The 22,500-nt window shown below is 39.8% G+C and overlaps 9 protein-coding genes across 15 annotated transcripts in view; 5 read left to right on the plus strand and 4 right to left on the minus strand.

Moving 5' to 3' along the window:
- Window positions 1–793, minus strand: part of LOC134197236 (uncharacterized) — a 1,105-nt gene extending 312 nt beyond the window's left edge. The window contains exons 1-4 of the mRNA XM_062666521.1: window positions 740–793; window positions 621–672; window positions 242–354; window positions 1–183 (exon numbers count right to left, since the gene is read on the minus strand). The exon at window positions 1–183 is cut by the window's left edge and continues 312 nt beyond it. Of these exons, the coding sequence (XP_062522505.1) occupies window positions 31–183; window positions 242–354; window positions 621–672; window positions 740–775 (354 nt within the window). The 5' untranslated portion in view covers window positions 776–793 and the 3' untranslated portion in view covers window positions 1–30. The remainder of the gene's footprint in view (window positions 184–241; window positions 355–620; window positions 673–739) is intronic.
- Window positions 794–824: 31 nt separating this feature from the next.
- LOC134197288 (uncharacterized) lies at window positions 825–2,114 on the plus strand. Of its 2 annotated transcripts, XM_062666575.1 has the most exons (4): window positions 825–883; window positions 1,063–1,732; window positions 1,803–1,857; window positions 1,916–2,114. In XM_062666575.1, the coding sequence occupies exons 1-4, from the start codon at window positions 862–864 to the stop codon at window positions 1,931–1,933; spliced, it is 765 nt and encodes a 254-aa protein (XP_062522559.1). In that variant the 5' UTR covers window positions 825–861; the 3' UTR covers window positions 1,934–2,114. The 2 variants fall into 2 exon arrangements, with proteins under 2 accessions (XP_062522559.1, XP_062522558.1); XM_062666574.1 differs by having other exon boundaries at window positions 1,803–2,114.
- Window positions 2,115–2,354: 240 nt separating this feature from the next.
- Window positions 2,355–5,011, plus strand: LOC134197000 (F-actin-capping protein subunit alpha-1-like). The gene is made up of 9 exons (XM_062666232.1): window positions 2,355–2,450; window positions 2,505–2,568; window positions 2,627–2,678; window positions 2,897–3,050; window positions 3,129–3,245; window positions 3,556–3,635; window positions 3,712–3,871; window positions 3,941–4,003; window positions 4,706–5,011. The coding sequence occupies exons 1-9, from the start codon at window positions 2,412–2,414 to the stop codon at window positions 4,844–4,846; spliced, it is 870 nt and encodes a 289-aa protein (XP_062522216.1). The 5' UTR covers window positions 2,355–2,411; the 3' UTR covers window positions 4,847–5,011.
- Window positions 5,012–5,209: 198 nt separating this feature from the next.
- LOC134197103 (TBC1 domain family member 25-like) lies at window positions 5,210–8,136 on the minus strand. 2 transcript variants are annotated; one of them, XM_062666352.1, is made up of 5 exons: window positions 7,913–8,136; window positions 7,747–7,841; window positions 7,310–7,488; window positions 6,872–7,246; window positions 5,210–6,817 (listed from the first exon to the last, which is right to left on the minus strand). In XM_062666352.1, exons 1-5 carry the CDS (start codon window positions 7,946–7,948, stop codon window positions 5,472–5,474), a joined length of 2,031 nt encoding a protein of 676 aa, XP_062522336.1. In that variant the 5' UTR covers window positions 7,949–8,136; the 3' UTR covers window positions 5,210–5,471. The 2 variants fall into 2 exon arrangements, with proteins under 2 accessions (XP_062522336.1, XP_062522335.1); XM_062666351.1 differs by having other exon boundaries at window positions 5,210–7,246.
- A 543-nt stretch (window positions 8,137–8,679) lies between these two features.
- LOC134197367 (nicolin-1-like) lies at window positions 8,680–11,653 on the plus strand. 4 transcript variants are annotated; one of them, XM_062666678.1, is made up of 6 exons: window positions 8,680–8,909; window positions 10,461–10,564; window positions 10,885–10,995; window positions 11,161–11,196; window positions 11,250–11,369; window positions 11,461–11,653. In XM_062666678.1, exons 1-6 carry the CDS (start codon window positions 8,720–8,722, stop codon window positions 11,500–11,502), a joined length of 603 nt encoding a protein of 200 aa, XP_062522662.1. In that variant the 5' UTR covers window positions 8,680–8,719; the 3' UTR covers window positions 11,503–11,653. The 4 variants fall into 4 exon arrangements, with proteins under 4 accessions (XP_062522662.1, XP_062522663.1, XP_062522660.1 ...); XM_062666679.1 differs by having other exon boundaries at window positions 10,464–10,564; XM_062666676.1 differs by lacking the exon at window positions 11,461–11,653 and having other exon boundaries at window positions 11,250–11,454.
- Window positions 11,654–12,294: 641 nt separating this feature from the next.
- Window positions 12,295–14,658, plus strand: LOC134197088 (transmembrane protein 116-like). The gene is made up of 13 exons (XM_062666330.1): window positions 12,295–12,381; window positions 12,439–12,494; window positions 12,556–12,619; window positions 12,691–12,873; window positions 12,942–13,052; window positions 13,143–13,204; window positions 13,279–13,398; window positions 13,463–13,508; window positions 13,565–13,642; window positions 13,710–13,761; window positions 14,054–14,146; window positions 14,226–14,341; window positions 14,401–14,658. Exons 1-13 carry the CDS (start codon window positions 12,349–12,351, stop codon window positions 14,506–14,508), a joined length of 1,122 nt encoding a protein of 373 aa, XP_062522314.1. The 5' UTR covers window positions 12,295–12,348; the 3' UTR covers window positions 14,509–14,658.
- A 163-nt stretch (window positions 14,659–14,821) lies between these two features.
- Window positions 14,822–16,045, minus strand: LOC134197090 (THUMP domain-containing protein 1-like). Of its 2 annotated transcripts, XM_062666332.1 has the most exons (2): window positions 15,883–16,045; window positions 14,822–15,803 (listed from the first exon to the last, which is right to left on the minus strand). In XM_062666332.1, exon 2 carries the CDS (start codon window positions 15,782–15,784, stop codon window positions 15,104–15,106), a length of 681 nt encoding a protein of 226 aa, XP_062522316.1. In that variant the 5' UTR covers window positions 15,785–15,803; window positions 15,883–16,045; the 3' UTR covers window positions 14,822–15,103. The 2 variants fall into 2 exon arrangements, with proteins under 2 accessions (XP_062522316.1, XP_062522315.1); XM_062666331.1 differs by having other exon boundaries at window positions 14,822–16,042.
- Window positions 16,046–16,160: 115 nt separating this feature from the next.
- LOC134197091 (ADP-ribosylation factor-like protein 8A) lies at window positions 16,161–19,518 on the plus strand. The gene is made up of 6 exons (XM_062666333.1): window positions 16,161–16,332; window positions 16,412–16,492; window positions 16,571–16,644; window positions 18,550–18,711; window positions 18,942–19,012; window positions 19,336–19,518. The coding sequence occupies exons 1-6, from the start codon at window positions 16,210–16,212 to the stop codon at window positions 19,386–19,388; spliced, it is 564 nt and encodes a 187-aa protein (XP_062522317.1). The 5' UTR covers window positions 16,161–16,209; the 3' UTR covers window positions 19,389–19,518.
- Window positions 19,519–20,287: 769 nt separating this feature from the next.
- Window positions 20,288–22,500, minus strand: part of LOC134197777 (G/T mismatch-specific thymine DNA glycosylase-like) — a 2,793-nt gene continuing 580 nt past the window's right edge. The window contains exons 2-8 of the mRNA XM_062667128.1: window positions 22,370–22,500; window positions 22,239–22,308; window positions 21,204–21,342; window positions 21,016–21,098; window positions 20,890–20,963; window positions 20,713–20,821; window positions 20,288–20,580 (exon numbers count right to left, since the gene is read on the minus strand). The exon at window positions 22,370–22,500 is cut by the window's right edge and continues 71 nt beyond it. Of these exons, the coding sequence (XP_062523112.1) occupies window positions 20,570–20,580; window positions 20,713–20,821; window positions 20,890–20,963; window positions 21,016–21,098; window positions 21,204–21,342; window positions 22,239–22,308; window positions 22,370–22,500 (617 nt within the window). The 3' untranslated portion in view covers window positions 20,288–20,569. The remainder of the gene's footprint in view (window positions 20,581–20,712; window positions 20,822–20,889; window positions 20,964–21,015; window positions 21,099–21,203; window positions 21,343–22,238; window positions 22,309–22,369) is intronic.

The following is a 22,500-nucleotide window of genomic DNA, read 5'->3' on the forward strand; positions in this document are numbered from 1 at the left end:
TGCAATCCCTGTTACTATGTTGTCACAAAATCATTCCGCTGTATTCACTGAAATTATGTCCTGGAGCTGGTTCTGCTCTCTACTTAAACATTCAAGTTCATTCTGCCACCAAATCACCATCTCGTCAAGAGACTTCATGAGACGTTTCTTTGTAGCAAGTTCTGTTGTCATTTCCTCTATTTCCTGATATAACACAGTGTTGTCATAGGAAATAATATACTGTACTGTAAATGGATACAACCTGTTGCAGTTTCTCATTGGTGTCTGCACCTGTCATTGCAACCTGCTGTGATGTCATGTAATTAGTTATTTCTTGACTCAATGATTGCAGACGTTGCACAACACCTTGAGCTTCTAAAATTGAATACGACATTGCAAATTTACAAGCTACTGTTCTGGTATATTCTAATGGAAGTTTTAATTGCTGTATGTAGGAAGGCTGGTAAGCCCAATTCTGTTTTAATTAACCTAATTAATTAATTAATATGTAGACACGTTTTATGTTACCTGATGAAACAGCGCTATGCCAGACAAAACATGGACAAACACGGTACAGACATACAAACATCCAGACTTGCAGACTGACAAAAACGACAGAGAAGCGTTTGACGTACGTATACCTTCCGTCTGTTTTTCATCACACTGACTTGTCGACAACCAAATCAAGCATTGCTGCAAATACAAAAAAGGCTATAAAAACAAGCAAATCTAGTCTTAACCGCCAGTTTAGCTGCTAGACCTGAACGCACTGTTCAAGCTTCAGAGCTGCCTCCATGACTTTGGAGTCTGAAATCTCGGCCGCGCAATTAAATAATATTTACGCATGCGCAGTTGAGCTGACGGTTTCGTTGATGTTTGAACATGTCGCACAGGAAAGAAAGAAGTAAGAATATTATCTGTGCCATAGTGCATCTACACACGCTTTCACGCATGCAGCGCAGTTGTTACCCGAGGCCGGATATATCCGGGCTAAGGGTGTACATACATACTCACATACATACTTGTAGTCTGGTGTTAGTCTTTGTCTGCATGTGTACTGTTTATGATGGTATTCCAAATCAGAAAAAGTGCAAGTGATTTCAAAACGAACATCAGAAGGAATTTGTGGCGTTCAATGCAGCTATGGTGTATCAAGACTCCAAGGCAAGAGGCCAAGTATGGAAGACAGAACTCTTATTTTGCCAATGGTTACTTCGAGCATGGCAGTGTTTGGTGTATTTGATGGACATGATGGAGCTCAAGCTGCCGAATTTACTATCAGAAAACTAACATTAGTTTTTGAAGATTTGCTCTCTGAAGTGTGGTCAGGCCCAGAGGAATTGTTCAAGAGGTTGATGGAGGAAATTGACAATAAATTTTGTGCAGTTGCTGTGTCTAAACGTATCTACAGTGGTACAACAGCGCTCATTACAGTCATTGTGCAGGCAGAGAATGGAGATAGGAGACTTGTTGTTTCCAATGTTGGAGACAGTCGTGCATTTCTGTGTGTTCAAGGAAAAGCTAAATCTGTGTCAATTTGTCATAAGCCAGAGATGGAAGTTGGTAGGATTACTGATGCTGGGGGATGGTTATGTGAGGAAAGGGAGATGACGCAGCTAGGGGAATGTGTTACGTGGCGGCTAAATGGTGGATTGTCACTGTCGAGAGCTATTGGTGATGTAGAGTACAAGAGATTGAAGAATGTGTATGCAAAAAGTGCGGGATGTGATTGGGACTTTCCCTCTGGTCATAGGTACCTACATTCTTACAATATTGTTGAAGTTAATATTGTGCAACGTGTAATGTTCTTATATCTTTTACAGCAAGAATTTTGCTGCCGATCTTGTTATTGCAGAACCAGATGTGTATGTACATGATGTAAGTCCAAAGGATGAGTTCATTATCTTAGCATCTGATGGACTATGGGATGTAATAGATGGAGAAAGAGCAGTAATGCAAGCATGCTCTATGCTACATGATGGTTGCAGTGCTCAGATTATAGCTGAGAGACTGGCAGAGGAAGCGATAACATTAGGATCATTGGACAACGTGACTGTGCTAATTGTAATGTTTTGGCAATGAAACAAAAACATGAATGGCGGGAAGATTGCATATGTTCTCACATTTTGAAACAACTAAGAATAGTCAGAAGAGCATTAATACTTGGTTCTAATTCAGCTTGGAGTCATTGGGATTTGGTTCATGACTACTTTATGTGTTAAATCTTATCTAGTAATTTATTATTGATAACAGTAGAAACCGATCGTGTTTTTTGCCTTTGTAATCAGAATCTATGGTGCTTGTGCTGTGATCTGATAGTAGTTTATCATTTCATCAATCTGTTGTCACGTCGTGTTGAGTGTTGCGCATGCGTTGTCGCGATAAGCTCAGTCGCCATTTTCGATCGAAAACTGAGCGAGTTGCTGTCAGAAATGGCTGCGTACGAAGACCCAATCTCTGAACGCGAGAAAGTAGTCGTTAACAGTATTTGTTTACAGCACGAAAATGAATATTTGAGTGTTTAGGTGCAGATAGCGTCGAACTTCATCTTACACGCTCCTCCTGGAGAGTTCAACGAAGTTTTCAATGGTAAATAATAGACTTCTAGGCCATCTGGCATACTAGTAATTTCATTTTTTTCTGTTAGATGTCAGGCTGCTTCTAAATGACGACGCGTTACTCAAGTCGCAGGCGGCAGGGTCAGACATTTTTGTGGCCATTCTTATTCGTCGACCAAACTCACGTCTTTAACGACCTGTTGCGTGCGTTGTTCTTGTTCGTTGGTCGACCGGCCTTGTTACGACTTCTTTGTTTTTTTTGGGGGGTTGATCAAAGCATGTGGTTACATCAACTTTCGTGTCTGGCAAACCAGTGAGGTTTAGTGCGAGCTGCTCATTTCTTCTGTTTCTGTTTGCAGGGCATTTGCACAATATAACAAAGAACAATTTACGCCGGCGAAGCTAGAAGGCGTAGAGGAGAAGGTTCCTGTCACATTTCACGGTGAAGTAGAACCCAATCGTTTTCTTGATCCGAGAACGAAGCAAACGTTTAGATACGACCATTTGAGGAAGGTCAGTGTGTAGATCTGATCTGTAGTTGGCCGACTTTTATATACAGTACTTTATAATTGTGTTTTCTACATGAACTAGGAAGCTAGTGACTTACAACCTGCAAGAGCTGATGATGGTTCAGAAGGTTTTCGAAACGCGTTGGATTCTGCTCTTCGTCCGTACGTCAAGAACCATTATTATGATGGAGTTTGCGCGGTAAGAAGTAAAACAACGTTTTCATGCAGCACAGTACACCTACACACATTACACTATTGATTGAACAGGAACCAAAATGTTGGTTGATTGGGTAATCCGGGACATCTTGTCATAGACTTAGTCAAACTCTTATTTAGGGTTCATAGCATAGCCAAGTAGCATGCACTAAAAATTGGTTTAGCGTGTACCAGCTACATTTTAGTATTTTGCTAATTGATCATGTACAGTATGGTACAGTATGGTACTACCCATGATGGCATCTACTTACATAGGTCCTTTACTGTTGTTTCATTGTGTTTTGATAATGTAGGTATATGGAAAGACAAATAGTAAAGGAGTCACTCTAACTGCTTGCATTGAAGACCACAAATTCAGTCCAAAGAATTTCTGGTCAGCTAAGCATCGCTGTCATGTACTCTTCTGTTTTGGCAAGTGCACTGTGAACGTAAGTCTTATGTGATGTCAGGAATGGAAGGTGGAGATCAGAATGGAACGTCACATTCACACCAGGGGCATCTCAGCCTGCCACATTGACAGGCAATTTGAAGATCCAAGTGCATTATTATGAGGATGGTAATGTTCAACTTGTTTCCAGCAAGGAGATCTCAGAATCAGTAAATGTTGGGGTATGCTGCAATTTTACTACACATGGGGATGTGGACATTTCTAGTTTGGTGTTGAATTATTTCTTTCAGCCGGAAGAGAAGATGGCACAAGATATGGTGAAGATTATTGAGAAAATGGAAAGTGCGTATCAGGTCAGATAATTGTTTGTGTTTTACTTTTTCTTCACACTTTTAACGTCATGCTGGTAATTGGGGGTGTAGCAAGTGTTGGTATACATTAGGGTAAACTTCAGTTCTGAAATTTACAAACAGCCTCATCCCCATCTGATCCAGTTATTACTGGAGTGTTTCTGCTCTTCATTGTTGAAGAATGCTTGTCTTTGTCATTGCAATGATCTGCTCTTCTAATTTTGACTGGTTTTGCATGTACCTTCAAGGCTTGTGTCCGCTGATACCATCTAGAATGGACAAACTAGATAAAACTCTGCCTGTCTTTGAATTGTATAAGATAATTTTGTGTAACTGCTGGAAGAGCCACCTGGACTTTACTCACATTTACTCTGTGGACTTTGTGGTCATATGGCTAAATCTTGAGGCAGTTTGTATTATCAAGACTCACCTGTTCTTGGCAGATTTCAGGGAATTTCAAATCTCCTCTCAGTAATGTGAGATTTGCAAAAAATGATATATCACAGACATGTGCAACAAGGTGCATAGGTAAGGTCTGGAATTCCAAAGTTACCTCCCTCTACACTGACATTCCTCACACCAGCATGTTGTTTTGCAATACTAAATGGGGTTGATACTCTCATCATGGTATACCGGAATGTTGTGAAATATGTGTGGAGATACAGTAAGTGTGGCACATAACAAACTAATTGCTATTGCCAACAGGAAGCTGTGATCAGCAACTACCAAACAATGTCAGAGACAACGTTCAAGGCACTTCGACGAGCTTTGCCAGTTACGAAGACTAAACTGGACTGGAACAAAATTGCCACGTACCGAATTGGCAAGGAGTTGCGAAATGACTGAATCGGAATGCGCCATAATGTTGGTGTGGTAAACATTTTACAGCTACATGATTGGATTGGATGGGTAGTGACTTTTCAAAGGTAAATGACAGTTTGTTATTATGTTGTGGCATGTCCACTGTAGTGTTTGTTGGTTGGTTTGAATGGAATAAGTTGTGATTCATGACTGTCTGAGTTTTGTAATAGCCAAGCACAAATCAGTTAGTATTGTCTGACATCCACTAGCTCTGGTCCTATAAGCTGTAGCTCCTGTAGGTCCCAGTACTCATTATGCACTGGGAGATAGGCAGATTTCACACAACTATTATATAAGGCAAAGCCGATTGGATGAACCAGAACTACAATATAGTCATATACTATTGCATCTTGATATGAAATGATATATTTAATTGTCATACTGTTCAGAGATAGAAAATGCAGGAAGTTCACAATATATAAAGTAAAGTACACAAAATATATTGAGGTATGTCCATAGTATGTCTATGATACAAACGAAAAGTTTTGAAGACCATCATTGCTTTTAGTTGCAATCAATGAGCTATTCACCGCCTTTGATCCTTGCTGATCTTTAGGGTGACGAAGTTAATAAGTCAACACAAATTACATATGATGTTGAACGGTAGGTATTACAAGGCTACTTCATCATTACAGATAGCAGTGAATGTTGTAAACTCTTCAGTGTCACGACAGCTCTTGAGATACTTAATAAAGAGTGATCGGGTTTTTGTGATAAAATCACCGAAGTTTGTTTTTCTGGCCATCATGTCGTAGTGCATTGCAAGCTCATTGTAGTCCAGGTTGTTCATCATAATGTGGTCTTTATGAACAAGAAGCAATGTCAAGCAGCCAAACATGGTGAATGGATTTCCAGCTCCACAAATAGATGGAATCATTACAGCAGAATCCAATGTTTCAAATGAATCAAACTGTTTGCTAATTTCAGAGGAAGTTTGTAGTGCACAACTCAAATCAGCCAGATGATCTGCTTTGTCGTCATCTGCTGTAGTTGTAGGAGACCCTGTCTGTGCAGTTGTTGTAATGCATTGACTATCTGATAACTGATCACTGCTACTAGTGAGCAAGGCTGAATTATCATCACATGTGTCATCTTCATCAGGTGGATGTTGTTCTTTGCTTATTATGTCTGACGGAATAATAGAATTTAACTCTTCTACAACGGCCTTCATTTCCTCTTCCTCTTCGTTGTCTTGTGGTTGCTGCCACCCGTCTTCGTTTTCCATGTCAAATAAATGATCGCCAGTACCTGATGGTGACTCATTTCCAGTTCCATCATTAGTAATGTCGTCCATTGTAGTGAATTCGGGTTCATACGGTTCATCTCCTGGACCAGGAACTTTTGGAATCACACTCCAAGTGATCTCCAACACTTTCAGAGCATCATTGAATTCAAATTCTCGTTTCATGTCCAACAATAGCCAACGATAACAAAAAAGCAGGTCATCTGCATCCCACTGTTGTAGGTAGTTGTAATAGAAGGGATCCACATGTTTCAGCAAAATTTGAAGACTAGAAAATTTTTGTGTGACTGCTACACTCTCAAGCAAAAAATGATGCTTCATACGTTTCATCAACTGACTGAAACAAACAAAGCTGTCTGCTTCCAATTCATACAACACAACAAATAAAGAAGCAATATCACTCATTCCTTGTGCATACATCACATCAGGGTTGTTCGTGGCATAAGTCATGAGAACATTGAAAAGTTTCTGTAGTCTGGAGTGGCCATCATCGACACTGAAATAAGGATGTTTTCTATCTGTGCGTCTCACATCTTTCATGATCATATCCGAGAGTTGTTTTAGTTCAGTTTGGTCTTTTGACTGCCAGCTTTCCTTTAATTTAGAATAGTTCCTATGCAGCTTATGCACATATCGGGCACGTTTCCTCGCTGAAATCTCTGGTGGAAATACACCCAGTAAATGTCTCCATATTATTGGTCTCAACTGTGGATCTACACTACAGAAGAACACCTTTGCTCTCATTTCGTCATCTTTTACCAGTTTACCTTTAGAATCCAAGTATGACATCCAGTCAGATCGAGATAAAGGCCTTCTACGTGAAATTTCTCGAACTGTGTGAACTATCTTTCCGAGAGTTGCTTTCATTATTCTAGTAGGAAGAAACTCTGGTTTAGCATTTGTAATGTTGTTGCATGCAGCAGCAGATGGTCGTTCTTCAACAATCATCCAGTCATCTCCCAGTGACTTTCCAGATATTGATGAACTAGACTTTCTTCCACCCCAAGTGGCCAGAGGAGTGACGGAAGGAAGAGATTTCAAAGACCTTGAAACTGAACCAACGTCTTTGTGAATGCTCACTCCCTCTTTGTGTGTTGAACAAGGTACACCTTCAACTTCAGGTGCAATCTCCTCCTTATCTTCTACAAGCATCACGCAAATTTTTTAGATTGCGAACATAATCTGCCTGGCAATATGATTCCTACCTTGTACATGTTCTCTATCATCAATAACTCTTAGTCTCAGTACTGGATCTTCTTTCAGGGATACAGCAGTGTCTACAGACTGGAGAGCTGCATCGAAATCCCAGTCGCTAGTAAGAGACATCATTACAGGATCAGATTGCGTTGCTTGTTCACCACGCTGGAAAGTCAATCTAAAATTCCTACATCGAAACAAGTAGTATCTATTAATTTAGTATGTACACGTACTACTACAGGTGCCTATAAACTGTGCTACCACATCATGCACTCCAGTCGTGCGACAGCACGCGTACATATAAATGATACAATAGAATGGAAGGTGACAAAGAGGATGTACCAATAATGATAGATGACACAATCGTTCACGCGACAACGACATGCAGCATGACGTAACATCTACAACAACATGTAGGGAAGACATTTCATCACGACTAGCTAACCCTGCAAGCTGGAAAGCTTCTTTGACGACGACATACACATGCCTGTACGTGGCAATCGCAGGATCCATCGGAAATCGCCGTGTCTGTTCATTGAACTGAAAAACAAACACAAAGCGAATTGAAAACAAACTAACTGCTGAACTCTACAGCCTAAAGACAGCTGTACCTGTACTTCCAGGCGAAGAGGCAACGACTCGTCCATTAGTGTGTTGGCCAATATCCCGGACAAACTATACGCGTGTTTTCACGATTTGTACGTGAATAGACTCGTTTCCGTTGCGTGGCACCACGTGTTCTCACACGTGCTAGAAACGTGTAGCCTCGACTGCTCTCGACTTCCCGTCGTACTGGCTATAGTTTGCGTACATACATCTACACCAAATCACACATTGGAAATGCAATGAAACAGAATTACAAATTATTGCCGAGCGTAGCGAGGCTTCTAATCCGGGTCGCACAACAGAAAGGGGCGTGGTTCAGCTCTCGGTGAGATGGCATACTGTATTGTATTGACAGTTACAAGAACAAAGTTTTGGGAGAGTCTGAACACAGCAGTCATAACACAAGGACATTCAGGACTAATCCGCTTGAAAGCCAACTTTCATAATCATATGGAACCTGCTAATTCTAGTAGACATGTAGTTTTGTTTTTGCCATTAATAATAGAAGCAAAAAGTAATAGAGTTGTTTATCTTCTGTTTGATCTACAGTTGAGTACATTTTGGTAATTCAGTTTCCTCAAAGAAAATTAGTGAAGCTCATCTCCGTTATTGCGCAGTTACGCGCAGTTGGGCGAGCAGTACGCGCGGGTAGGCGCGCAGTTGGGCATGCAGTTACGTGCGCACTTCTCAGAGCCGTATGTTTACGGCTCTGCTTACGCGCAGATAGGCGCGCAGTTGGGCGAGCAGTTACGCGCAACTCCGCGAGTGCGCGCACACAGTTGATATTAACCATTAAGTTGCTGTTCAACACCATGACGTCTGCAGCCAAGGTCGTGGAGAAGTCTCCTGTTGTGCTGTATGTTGGAGGACATGCGTCAGGCTGTGTCGTTATCGACGTGGTAGTGCAAGGCGCTCCAATCAATTTGAAAGAAATCACTTTTAGAAACTACTACACAGCACTTGTGACTATAAAGGCAAGAATAAGAGAAACTGCAGCTAATGGTAGGTGAATCAAGCTCAATTAAGTTTTAGTAATTAATTGGACTGTTGATCAAGTAAAATTTACTAAGATTTTGAGAGACTTTTGCTCTTGTGGGCTCCAGAAACTTTTGATATTAACTAATGGGTAGCAAAAAATTGTGAAATACAACACAAAGTCTCTGCTGTATGCATTTAATTATTAATATTGGCTAATTGATAGCAAAATTAAAATACATACGACAGAGAGGCTCTGCTGTTTGTGTTTAATTTTGCTATTAATTAGTTAATATTGATACTTAACTGAAAACGTGAAGAAAACACTAAGCTCAGTCATCTGGGAAGTGCCCTCGCAAGACTTATCATGTAACTATAGAAATTGTGAATTTGTTCAGTACTGTACAGCTACTTTTGACTGTACTAGGCAGCGGTTTTGTTGTTAAGTGTGTAATACACATTACTACTTCGAGTCTCAAAGGATGTTTGTATGGAGATGCTAGAAACACCTCTGGATCCACAACTGACTAAAGTTGCCGGGCAGCATTGCAGCATCACGTATAATAGTCAAACGAAATTTTTTTATTTTGAAATGCAAGAGTTTGTTGCTGAGTTTTGCACTTGGTTTTGCTTAAAAGTAAATTGGTTTGAGATTGCACATTGACACGTTTAGTACCAGTGTTCTGCCCAGGATTGTCAGAGGCATCTGCTGCATTAAGGGGCGTGGTTTACTTCTGACAAGAAAGTACCAAACAGAATGTATTGCACTGTTGATCCGTGGTCTATGGTCTGAAAGAACATACTAAGAAAGCTGCAACTTCTGTCAACAGTCGGGAGGGGGGGACTATGTTGTCCAGTCTCATGTTTATACTATGGCAAGGCGCTAGATATCTGCCATCCATTGGAACAAGTAAACCACTAGCTATAGTATATAGTGGTGGTCAGAACATGTGGAGTGATAGTCGGTGTTTGCTGAGGGATAGTCAGATTCGATTACCTCCGACCACCGTGAGCAGAACCCTGTCTAAGTACATACATTTTAGCTAGTTCTGTCATTTTGCCACACCCAGTGTTAGAAAGTGGTCATCAAGTTATCATTTGACGACTAACTGAGTTTATGTGATGACCAATTATACGAGCAAGGTTGCCATCCTGACGCCTAAATTCGTTGACATCTGAAAATTTGGTGAGGTGGCCAAGATGACGACTAAATTTCAAACGCTGAACACTGACTTTTTGGCAACTGTGCCTTGGTATGCAAGAGTGTTCAGAGAAGGTGATATAGTAGATGCAAAGCTGTGTTGTGTATTGTCAATGTAATGGATGTGTTGTTTTTCTGTCACATTTTAGTTTCATGTGGTTTATCATTCGTTTGTAATTTTTGTGTGTTCATTTATGATGCTGATTATTGTGACTCCACTATGATGAATTACATGATGATAGGAATTGCCGGCTGAGCTTACATTGCCGTGACGATCATGTCATTCTGAGTGACCCACGATTTGGTTTTTTACAGAAAACTGTTTGGACTTTTTGTGAGTGGACTAGATTGTGTTTAATGTTTTTTTTCTTTGTCAGCAGTTGTGCTTTCATATAAAACCATTGTGAAAGACTTTGTTTTGATGCCAAATCCACATTGTGAGCAAGGCAGCCAGCAATTTTTCAGAATTCAGGCTGATAAGGTACTGTACATGAATGATGCATATATAACAATTAAACTTGCATACATTTCTTAAAGGACTTCATATGTATAAGTCATGTGACTTGGCAAGGAGCTTAATTAATGAAGAAGCACACTACAGTGCAAACCCTCCGTGTGCCATAGATACGTCCACCATATTAAACATACAGGATGTTTATGTGGTCACGTGTTATGCGGTTGCCTAGCAGGTTGTAAGTCACGTGACCAGCACACTGTGCCTACACTTAATAGTAGAGGTGATAAAGTAGGAAATTATTGAAGGGTTTCATGTTTATTGGTTGCTGTTGTTGTTTTGTGTAGTTTTTGTGTGACAGCCGCAATGTGATGGCATTACGTCTGATTGTACGGCAACCATCTCACCTTTGGATGGACTTTGGGCTTCGTGACATCAACTGTTTTCAAGAAGAACAGGTTATTTCAACACACACACACACACACACACACACACACACACACACACACACACACACACACACACACACACACACACACACACATGCTCTCACTCAGCATCTTACTTGGGGATGCACTATGAAAGTGGATTTTTCGGTATGCAATTTGCTTGTTGTGTTTCAGACGGAACTTGAACTGAGTCACAATTCTAATGGATTAGTGAGTTGTGTTTGTATGTTGGCATATGTTGAAACTGATTGTGCTGTGTGTAGGAAGAGGAAGAATCAGAATGTGTAAAGAAAATTACAGAGCACTTGAATGCGATGGCTTATATGGGCGGCGAGTCACACAGAAATGCTTATTTGGATATCCAGAGAGTAGGAAGATTTGACGTAAGTCTGTGTTTTGTGTGCGTGAGGTTTGTTTTGTGTGACTGTTTTCCCTTGTGAGTACATAATTAATTTACATGTATGATTGTTGCAGGTAAATGGCGGCTATGAGTTAAACTTGTTGGCTTACACGTGAGGAAGGGCATTGTATATATTGCAGATACAATTGTTACATTACATGAACTGGCAACATTGCAATAATTATTGATTTTGTTAGTCTTATGGATTAACACTATAAAACAGATTAAATGAATTTAAAGTTTTGTAATTAAAATGGAATATTTGAATGGCTTATTCGGTGTACTTGAATGCTCTCCTGCCTGTGACATTGATTGGACATAGTACTGTACTGTAGATTTTTGATCTCACAATAACTACCAGTATTTGTAGAGTTTTTTTAGTGTAATAGTTATTAGTTTCAGTACATGTAGTACATAGTTGCACAGTTCATTATTATCTAAGGGAAGGCTTTTTCGTTATCGCTGTTGGAAGATAACAGATTTTGATATATTTAGTTGGGAGTTCTTCACAGCAGCCAAAGCTCAGTGCATCAATTGTCGAAGAAATTAAGCTTTTAATTGGTAGTTGATACCAGGAGTCTACATTTCTTTGTTTCACAGGAGTTTTTTTGCTGCGCCTCACATTATTTGTTGCGGAAAACAGACAGAATGTTAGTTGTGGTTTCAAGATATGAAAATCATTTTTGCTTAGCTAATTAGTGATATGTACATACCTAATTAATTAATGTACTGCATTCCTATCATTGTATGTTGACATTCAGCATGTAATCAAGGCATTCAGCATGAAATGAAAAACTTCTGTGCTTTACAAACGTGATTACGCAACAGATCTAGAGTGGGCAGTCTCGAAATCACGCGGTTTGGATCATGTCCAGGGTAACTCCTCCCCATCTCGTGACTTACGACAACGCCTATAGGGTGGTACTCTAAATTTACTCAATCCGTTACTTCTGGGTGGGAACATGCAGCTGCTAGACACTTCACAGCATGTAGAGGTCATTAGTTGCGTGTTGTTTATGTTTTTCTGATTTCAATATGTAATTGTTTTGCAGGAATGGGGATTGCAAAAGGGAATTGCTATTACGTACCTAGTGACAACGTCATTGAGGTTTCAACACTAGTTGCAAGTTCGACATGAATTTCGATGTATAGTGTTGTTCTGTTGACAGTATTCTTGGATCATTGTCAATCGTTATATTTGTGCTACTGAGGGGCAAAGTGACTCGTGAGCAGGCAAGTGTACAAGTTTATGTTTATAAGGTCTAACCTGCCTATTAATATTTCGTTTATACGTAATCTGGAAGGTTTTGCCAGTATTTCACATTGCAGCGGCAGACTGTATTGCATCATGCAGTCTTTTTGGAAACACTGTGGCCTACCTGCTAGTAACTCGCAGTCAAGTCTCTGCATCACCCAATTTGAACGTCTCGCAAAACACATTTAATGACACAATTAAGAGCTGTAGACTAGCAAGTGGAGCAGTGTTGGTAGGTATAGCTTTCAAGTTTGTGGCTATTGGAAGTACCATGCAGCTAAACTAATGTTGTATTTGCAGTGTTGCTACTCCATCACGTTTCTTCTCACACTAGCTTATGCACTCTACTGGTACCTAACTATCAGAAGCAAACTGAAAGTGGGTGTTGTTAACACGTCTGAAAACACACCAGTATGTACAAACATTGAACTGCTGTTGAAATTGATGAAATCCATTTACAAACTAGAAATTTTTTTTGGTGTTTCTATTATTGTTTTTTAGCTGACTGGCTACAATGACAAAGTTCGATATCGACTATCAAGGATTATTTACTTTACAGCCTGGTTGGTGCTTTTAATTAAACTACATTACTGAATGTTGGCATATTGCAGTCTTGAACAATGTGTGTGTGCAACAGGTTGCTGCCTGTTCTTGTGGCCATAGTTGTTGCTGCAGTTTACGAATTAGTCGTCTTACCAAGAGACAGAGATAGAGGTGTAGGAGAATTATACCGAAGTCAAATCTGGTGTATTGATGGGTACGTATGAAGACCAAGTGAGAGGACTTTGTGTCTATACATGAGATGTCCTTCATGCTTGCAGTTGTCTTTCTTTGTTCAACAATGGGTTTCAGAAATGCCACACTACTGTATGCGAATAAAAAGAACTTTTATGGTCAAGAATTAGTTTGATTTATATATGCAGAAGGAGCCTGATACCTGGTTTGCAGTATACAGACTTCTTTTTCATGGTGTACTGCTCCTTGTACTAATAACAAATGTAGTAAGTTCAGTTGTTGACTATATAACAAGTACACGTGTTTCCAGTGTCATCTTTATTGGTCTTATAGATATTGTATTACCTAATCGTCAGAATGTCAAAACTAAGTATTCAACAAGAAGGTATGACACAATCAAACATTTGTCTTTTGCTGCAAAGCTTGTTAGATGTGAGAGAGAGGAAACAGACTTGTTTATCTTGGGAGAGGAGATCAAGAGCTGACTGACTGACAGGCAACCATTTGTACACACATACACAGCTAGTTCAGGCAGGAAGATAGGCAGGCAAATTACATATACTGACAGAAACAAATGAAACTGAATGTAGTAATAAACATAATCAATGTCAATTTAAATTTTGTTTTTTCATCTTATTACTACACAAGAAGCATTTAATACAAGCATCATTTCATAGGAATGCTAAATGGTTTTCAGAGGGAAAGGCTAAAGAATACACGTTGGAGAGTATATGGATATCAGATTGTATTTCTCATCTGTTGGACTCCAAGTATCAGTGCTTTCTCTCAACTGCCTGACAATGAAATTAATTAAGTCAATATGTTATTGTCATTGTGTCAATAATTCAGGTTTGATATTGGCAGTCTCGACAACAGTAGAATGGGCCACAGAGTCTTCACTCTACTTAGGAAAGAAAAAGGATCTTATAACACCAGTTTATTACTTTGTTCTCTACTACTTACAGGTTAAGTTTACTGGTTTTCTAGTTTGCCATTCAAATAAGGTAGGCTTTGTGTTATTAAGGCTGTTACAGCCCCTCTGCAGGGATTTCTCAATGCTATTGTCTATGGATGGAAACGAGAAGTTTTCAGAAGGCTTCTGACACTAAATAGTTGCTGCAATAAACGTTGACTGGACAGCAGCTTACTAAGGTAAAGATCGACAACAATCCTGAACAACCGATTGAGTTTTGCTATTATTGTTATAACTATTACCATTTTGTAGTCTCATATTTCATAGTTTCAAATGAGATGTTTACAACACACATGCTAATAGTTGGTATCAAATGTAAATTATCATTCAGCATGCATTTCATTGACTTGTTTAAATACTTCTCATAATGACATAGTGCAATGAGGTGGACTTATTGTTACTGAAAAGGGGTTGCACAGAAAACTACTATGGAAAGCGATTGTTCAATGCTACCAAAGCAATGCAGTTGAGCACATAAGGGACCAACAGTTTTGATCAGAACCGTATATAGATATATGGCTCTGGTTTTGATGATGTTCATAATTGCTTAGCGAAAGCTTATTTTAATTAATATGTGGGTATGTAACCTTGTTGATCTCCAAGTCACGCTCAAACAATACAAAATTCTTATACATTGAGAGAATTTGACTAATACATGTAAGTAAACATAGTTTGTGATGTTCATATAGTTCACTGCTGTTGCCATTTGTGTGTACACTGTCATGAAGTAACTTGTTGTCACTTAGATATCTAACTACTTACTTGCTTTTTCTTCTTTTTTCTCTGTCTTCTCTTCAACAATGCTGTGCATGTTATATTTCTTAAGATTATGGTAATCTCTCACAACACTCATTAAACAATGCTTCTTCACAACTTCAACGACAACCACCAACTCTGGAGAGGTCAAATTCACTTTGTGACCAAATGAACCATCTCCATCTACCAGCGCAGCAACCACAGAAATCACTTCATCTCTCTTCAGCTCGCTGTTATTCCTTGCTTTGTATGCAACAGCATAAGACATTGACTTTGACTTAGTACCATGAAAGTGTCGCTCTAATAGAGAAGGAGCTGTCCGCTTGATGTCATCAATTGATGCTCGACAAACAAGGGAGACAGGTAGCAAGCGTTGAGCATAGCGTACAATTAGGTCTCCTTTCGTCTGAATATCTGTTAGTATTTTGTACGTCAAATCAACCGGGTTGATCTCTTCACTGCATTGAATGAACACCACATTTCTGGTTAGACTACAAACCATCTGAAATCTCCCACGTTCACGTGTCCGTTTCAACTCTGCCAGCTCATTTTCAAGGGTTCGGCTGATATCATCTACTGCTCCTTTCTTTTCTTCACCGTCTACAACTCTGTCTTCCTGTCCCTCAACTCCGTACATTTCCTCTGCATATCGTGTTAAAATGTTCAGCATTTCGGACATACAGATTTTTTCTCTGTCACTGCAAGTCACAAGAAATCCTATCATTCCATTGTCAAGCTGACCCACGTTTTTCGACTTTGATTTCTTGCTGAAATTACCATAAAACGCTTTGGAGTGTTTCCTCTTTTTCGAGTCCCCCATGCGTTACACTTGAAGAGATGCTACCACAACAAGCTGCAGAGTCACGTGCTCACAATCAAGTCACGTGCTCACGACCAACAGAAAACGAACGTACGTCAAGATTCTACTGCGTGCGCTGGTAGGCTACATAGAACTTGTACGCATACAGAAACTAAACTAGTAAACGCAAATTATGTCTGTACTCAAAATTATAGCGAATATCCAAGCCTCGTGACTGATAATTGAATATCCCGTATAAAGGATAGTCATCGCATTGAATCTCGTGACTGTCCGCCATTTGCAAAATGCTGTCATTCTTCAGAAGCGTTTGGGAGTGGATAAAGAGTCTCTTCTGGAAAGAGGAAATGGAGTTAACTCTAGTGGGCCTCCAAAACTCCGGGAAAACGACCTTCGTCAACGTCATTGCGGTAAGACTGAAGATTGTCCATTTTCTAGAGACGTCGTGGAGCGTTTAGTGACAGTGCTACTTGGTTTTAATTCATTTAGTCTGGACAATTCAATGAGGACATGATTCCAACCGTTGGTTTTAACATGAGAAAAGTGACGAAAGGCAACGTGACGATTAAGGCTAGGAAAACGATTTGTGTGCTGTGCGACCAAAGCTTCGCTACTGAAATATCTAATGTATTGTCGGTTGAATTGCAGTTGTGGGACATTGGCGGACAACCAAGGTTCAGGAGTATGTGGGAGCGGTACTGTCGAGGAGTCAGTTGTATTGTGTAAGATATACATATGTTTGTACTAATTGCTTTTTGAACTGATACTCTGTTATTCGTTATGCTTTTGTGTGTACATCATCTTTCTCTTGAGCCAGTACACTGTACGCTCAATTTAAATTTTGGTTTGCAATTTATGAATTGTATTGTGTCTGTTGGTGTGAATTAAATAACTTATATAATTATATAAGTATAATCCATTGAGGCATGTTACCCTCTTTAAAAGTCAGGGGTGGCGGAGCAGGAGGGGTAGCGGAGCAGGAGGAGTAGCGGAACAGGAGGGGTAGCTGCCTCTCCAATGTCAGGATTGGGTCATTGCCCCTCCAATACTGGACGCTATGTACTGGGACTTTGTTTCAGTGAAATATAAAACGAAGAAACTACTTTGAAAGTTTTGTAGCCTTGAACTTCCAGACCAGACAGCGCACGCAACACGCAAACTCTAGTCTGGACCAGAACGGTACTAACATGATTTCGGAAATAGCCTTCTAAGCCAATCAGCGTCTTAGAACTGGAATGTCGGTTGTAAATTCTGATTGGTTTAGCAATAATTGGTTATGCTAAGTGCACTAATGCTGATTGCACGCGTGTGAAATCGTCGTGGGCGGATAAGTGCACGCCAGAGCCATGATGTAGACTCTGGTGCACGCACACATCTTTTAGTTTCAGTTTCAGTTCTTCCATCTTTTCAAGCTTGCGGTGAGAGGACATGCACAGCAACGTTGCTAGACCATCACCTTTGACGACTGATCGAGTGGTAGTCTCGCTAGTTGAGCAGTTAGAGTAGCTAGCGGTCTGCCAAAGAGTCATGGTTTCATGCCGTCTACCAAGATATCGCCGCAAACACTGCAGACGTCTCTTCTTCATTCGTGAGATCTAGTGGCATTTACAAATGATATGTTGATCTACGTAAAACGATCGTACGCTGTCAGACTACCATTTAGCATTGCTTTTGATAAATACTTCCGAAATCATTTTAGTAGCGTTGTGGTTCAGACTAGAGTTCGCACACTTCGTGCGCTCTCTGGTCTGGAAGTTCGAGGCTAGAAGTTTTGTTGCTTGCAAGAAGAAATAATATTGGACTGTGTTGCAGTTGATTCACTTGATACACATTATCGTGATCATTTGTGTGCATGCTGCTCTGGCTACTTCTGTCACAGACTAATCAATGGCAAACCAACCATATTCAGTTAAAATCAAAATGGCGGCAGTCTGATATATGAAATTTTTGCCCTTCCAATCTAAAGGAGCTTCCCCTGAAAGAGCACATGAAATTGTGGACTGTTTTGGATTGCTCGCTACTCAATGCTATTGTCTTACATCACAATTATTTACAAGTTCTTTGTAGCTAATTGACTTTAAGTGTAAAGGCTGGTTCACAATATTGACGCTGACGCTCAGCTAAGCGTCAACATTAAAGACACTGCCTTGATGCAGGTGACATCCTTTGATGTTGACGCCGACGCCGATGCTGGAATAGGATTCATTTCTATTCCGGCATCAACATCAACATTGTGAACCAGGCTTAACTCACAATGCATACAATCATGAGTCTTGTACTTTCTTGTAGTTTATCAGTGAAGATTAGTTGTTGTAGAATTTATTTCACAAGGAAAATCTTCTAGCATAAAAACGCATCTTGGTAGCTCATCTCTTGCATGATATTTGTTGAGCGTTAATAAGGAAACTGATTTTACCCCGAGGAATGAAAGTATACATGCCGTATAGCGTGGTGGGTTAGCTTGGTATTTCATTTTATCATCTCATTCCATGAAATAATTTGTAGGAGATGAGACTGTGCTTAATAAGAATTAAGTGTGTTGTAAAGGTACATAACTTTGCTTGTTGATTGTATGTATGCTGTCTCACTGCACACATTGTGGGTGTTTGTACAATGTCTATGTCTAGTTATATGGTTGATGCTGCGGATCATGAAAAGCTGGAAGCGTCAAAGACGGAGTTACACAGTTTGTTAGAAAAGCCGCAACTGGCTGGAATTCCTATTCTTGTGTTGGGAAACAAAAAGGATTTGCCAACTGCCATGGATGAGAAGGAACTGATTGACAGAATGTATTATGACATTTTGCTGCAATGTGTTTGTCTGTCTGTCTGTTTGTTGTCTGTCTGTCTTTTGTGTCTGTCTGTCGTGTCTGTCTGTCTGTCTGTAAAATCTTTATATTTCATACATATGAACTATTACAAGCTATAGATACGAATCTGTCTGTCTGTCTGTCATTTGTCTGTCTGTCGTCTGTCTGTCTGTCATCTGTCTGTCTACAATCTGACACTGTTTTCTATAGGGACTTGTCTCAAGTAACTGACAGAGAAATCTGCTGCTACTCAATCTCATGCAAGGAGAAAGAAAACTTAGGTAATTAATTATGATGGAACTACTTTACACATGTTATTAATTAATTAATTAATTGAGTGAAGACAAGACAACAGGCTATCGATTACCCAAAGTCTGAAGGGGGCAATCCAGTGAAATCTTCTGCAGTTTCTGGAGGTGCTCAGCAACTGTAGCACTAATTTACACAAGCTTGAAGACAAACTGTTACTTAAATTTACAAATTTTTAGTCAGGCTAGTTGACCTGGCTGCATTGAGTTGACTGGTGTATGTAAACAGTTTAGTCATGTAATTAACTTACACGATGTAGGGTTGGTGGAGTGATGGTTTCATTGTTGTTTGTTAGATATTACATTGCAATGGCTTATTCAGCATTCAAAGAAAGCAAGCGGCCGCTAAGTGGAGGAACCTGATCGTTTGTGGCAGCTTGTGATGCCGTTGTATTGTGATGTCGTTGTAACCCTAGGACAGCATACTTTAGTTTCTGTTAGTTGGTCGTTGGTGTCATAACAATACTCAGTAAAATGAATTGACCTGTTCCTTACGCGACTGGCTTTCCATACAAACTAGATATGCAATGAAGATAACGGCCATGTCCTAGCCTGGCCACATTGTTATTAATGACAGAAACAAGAGCAGTGACTTGTATTCACTGGAGGAACAAATAGAACACAAGGCTGCTTTTGTTAATGAAACTGTGCCGACCAATTCTAAGCTTGTTCTCATTGGTCATTCACTTGGTTGCCACCTGATCTTGCAGCTACTGAAAAGGAAAGTTGTACGAATCATGAAGTCGTCAAAATAGGGTTGCTCTGTCCTGTTATTGCAAACATGGGAGAGTTCAGGGCTGGACAGATATTTGGTTTAGTTTGCAAGGATCATTCTTGTTTGGGTAAAGGCCTTGTTTACTTTGCATCATGGCTGCCATCATTACTTCTGCAAGACCGGCTTGAGGAGGCATTTGTTGAGCATTTGAAAACTCCTAATGTTTACAGGAGTAGTCTTGTATCTCTGGTTGTCGATTTTCTTCAACAACCTCACTCTGTAACTAATGCTGTCAAGGTTGGAGTTGATGCTCTTGATAGAAGAACTGGATGTGGAGACTTTACAGGCTCACAAAGAACTGTGTACCATGTGGTACACACCAACTGACCACTGGGTACCAAGCGGCATGTATCAGACCTTGGCAAAAAAAGCATAGAGACTTTGACATTAATTAAGCCATTGCAAGTCTATCATGCTTTCATGTTACATGCTGCTGACGAGGTGGCTCATGTTGTAGGACAATGGCTCTCTGATGTTAGTAAGAGCCATAAGATTTACAAGTAGTCAGAGTTAGGGTTAGAGTCATGGTTATGGGTTAGGGTTAGACTGCTACTAATGTCAGAATGTTATCTGTTTAGTATGATATTATCATAGTCAGGTCAGCTGCATCTATTATCTGCATACCTGTACCTGAAATGTGAGTCATCTCTATGCAATCAAATGCCCTGAAGATGCCATAGCCAGGACTGTCTATGTTTGCTTGCTTGCTCTCAAGACTTGATGATGAACAGGAGCAAACTTCACTAATTTGATAATTAAGTTCCCTCTAAAGAACAAGAGTGAATGAACAATGACATACTAGAATATGATTGATTAAAGGTTTCTATAATATATTTCTATTTAATTAAATTACTGACTGACAGTAATTTGCTGTTACATATTTGTAGAGAAGCTTCACCTTTCATTCGTTTCAAAATCTGCTTTAATTCTGTAAAAAACTTCACTTTATCCGATGCTCGAGGAAATGAAGCAGCACGAGCTGAAGTGGATGGCATTACATAGATCACCTGCATTGTTATTTATTATTATGTTATTAGAGAAGCAACAAACATGTTACTGAAATATTAGCAGTTACCGTTTCTGCATCAGGCAGTCGATCTTCCTGCTCTCCTAATGAGCATTTCTTACCAGAGAACAATTCATACATTCCTACAGTAACAATGTTTGTTATGACTGAAGTAGATGGAACCAATTCCAGCACCTTTGCCATTAAAGCAAGCAATCTTTGGTTTGTATTTTATGATTTTCTCTCTGAGTTGCTCGGCTCCTTTCTTCATTTCTTCTCTGCACACGAATCAATAGAAATTTAGTGAAACACTATTCGGTTGCCTCGATCACTAGCGATATCATGGTGTACAGCCAATATGAGACATGCACAATGAGCCTTACTTTGTAAGGTCAATTGCAGCTCGAGTTGTTTTGCTGACAAGACAACTGAAGCCGATTCCCTTGGATAGACAGTAATCATCATCGACATCAGACAGTGGGCGATCACTTGGTACAAGTTGTGATTCATTCATACATGCCCCTTGGTCAAGTACATATACAGTTGTAGATGCATCTGTTATCATCTTTATGCTTTTTGTTACTGCAACAGCCATGTCCCCATACTCCCCACACTAGGCTCTGTTATCCTGGAACCAGGGCAAACTTGTAGTAGTTGTAAACCTTAAACGATTTGCAAACTGTTTGATTTTAGATTCCCCACTTGATGAATATGTTGTCAGATTTGTGAGCAAGAAGGACGTGCCACCTACTCAGTTATCCTGATCTCGTTTGTGTCTAGATAGTTACTAAACGTGACCATCTGAAAAGTGTAGTTGCAAATAGTTGCCACTTAGAGGGTTGATCTGGGGACAAGGCTTTACTACAAACTGGTATCAGCCTGAGCTGCTGACCAACTGTCAGTCTGCCCTGTGTATCTGTATGTCTATGACAGCATGTACAGAATTCATACATCGGGGTATTACAAGGCAAGTCCAGATAGACATAAACCACAAGTTGTCAACGAAAGATTCCAAAAATACACTCACACCTAAGTAATGCAAAACTGTCAAAATAGGAATCAATCTGATTGCATGAGTGTTACGTCCAAACTTTGGTAATGCAAATGACTAGCAGTGTTTATTTGTCTTTATTGACAATTATTGTCACAACTAATAAATTTCTGTGCACAAGAAATGTTAGTAACTTTTCTGAAGGATAACCACGTTGCCAGTTGTATTTATGTAGGTATTCACGTTTTCAAGGTTTCTCTCATGCCTGTCAGGCTGATTTTGTAAAATATTACTGTGAAATTGATAAGGAACTTGAGGCATCTAGCTTCCTCTAGAATCACACCAAATTGTGTCATGACTGTTGGTCTGTGTACGCCTATCTGTCTGTCGACATGCCAATTCTAAGCTCTGTTATTAATAAACATACAAAAATGATTGGAATTTCCAGCATAATAATGTCCAACATAAGCTGCATCAAGGCTAGGATTGATTCCAATCTAAGAGCAGAGACATAATTCATGCAAGCTCACATAATAAACCACAACTATTTCAACTCACAAAAAGCACATCTAAACCTTCTCTGATCAAATCTGGCAACGATTTTTCAAGCACATCTTCCTCGCTTAGATCACCAAATTTTCTTGGTTTTTTAGGTGACTTGCTTTTAGAAATCTTTGAAGGAGATTTTA

Source organism: Corticium candelabrum, chromosome 22 (assembly GCF_963422355.1).
Source record: "Corticium candelabrum chromosome 22, ooCorCand1.1, whole genome shotgun sequence".
Lineage (NCBI taxonomy): Eukaryota > Metazoa > Porifera > Homoscleromorpha > Homosclerophorida > Plakinidae > Corticium > Corticium candelabrum.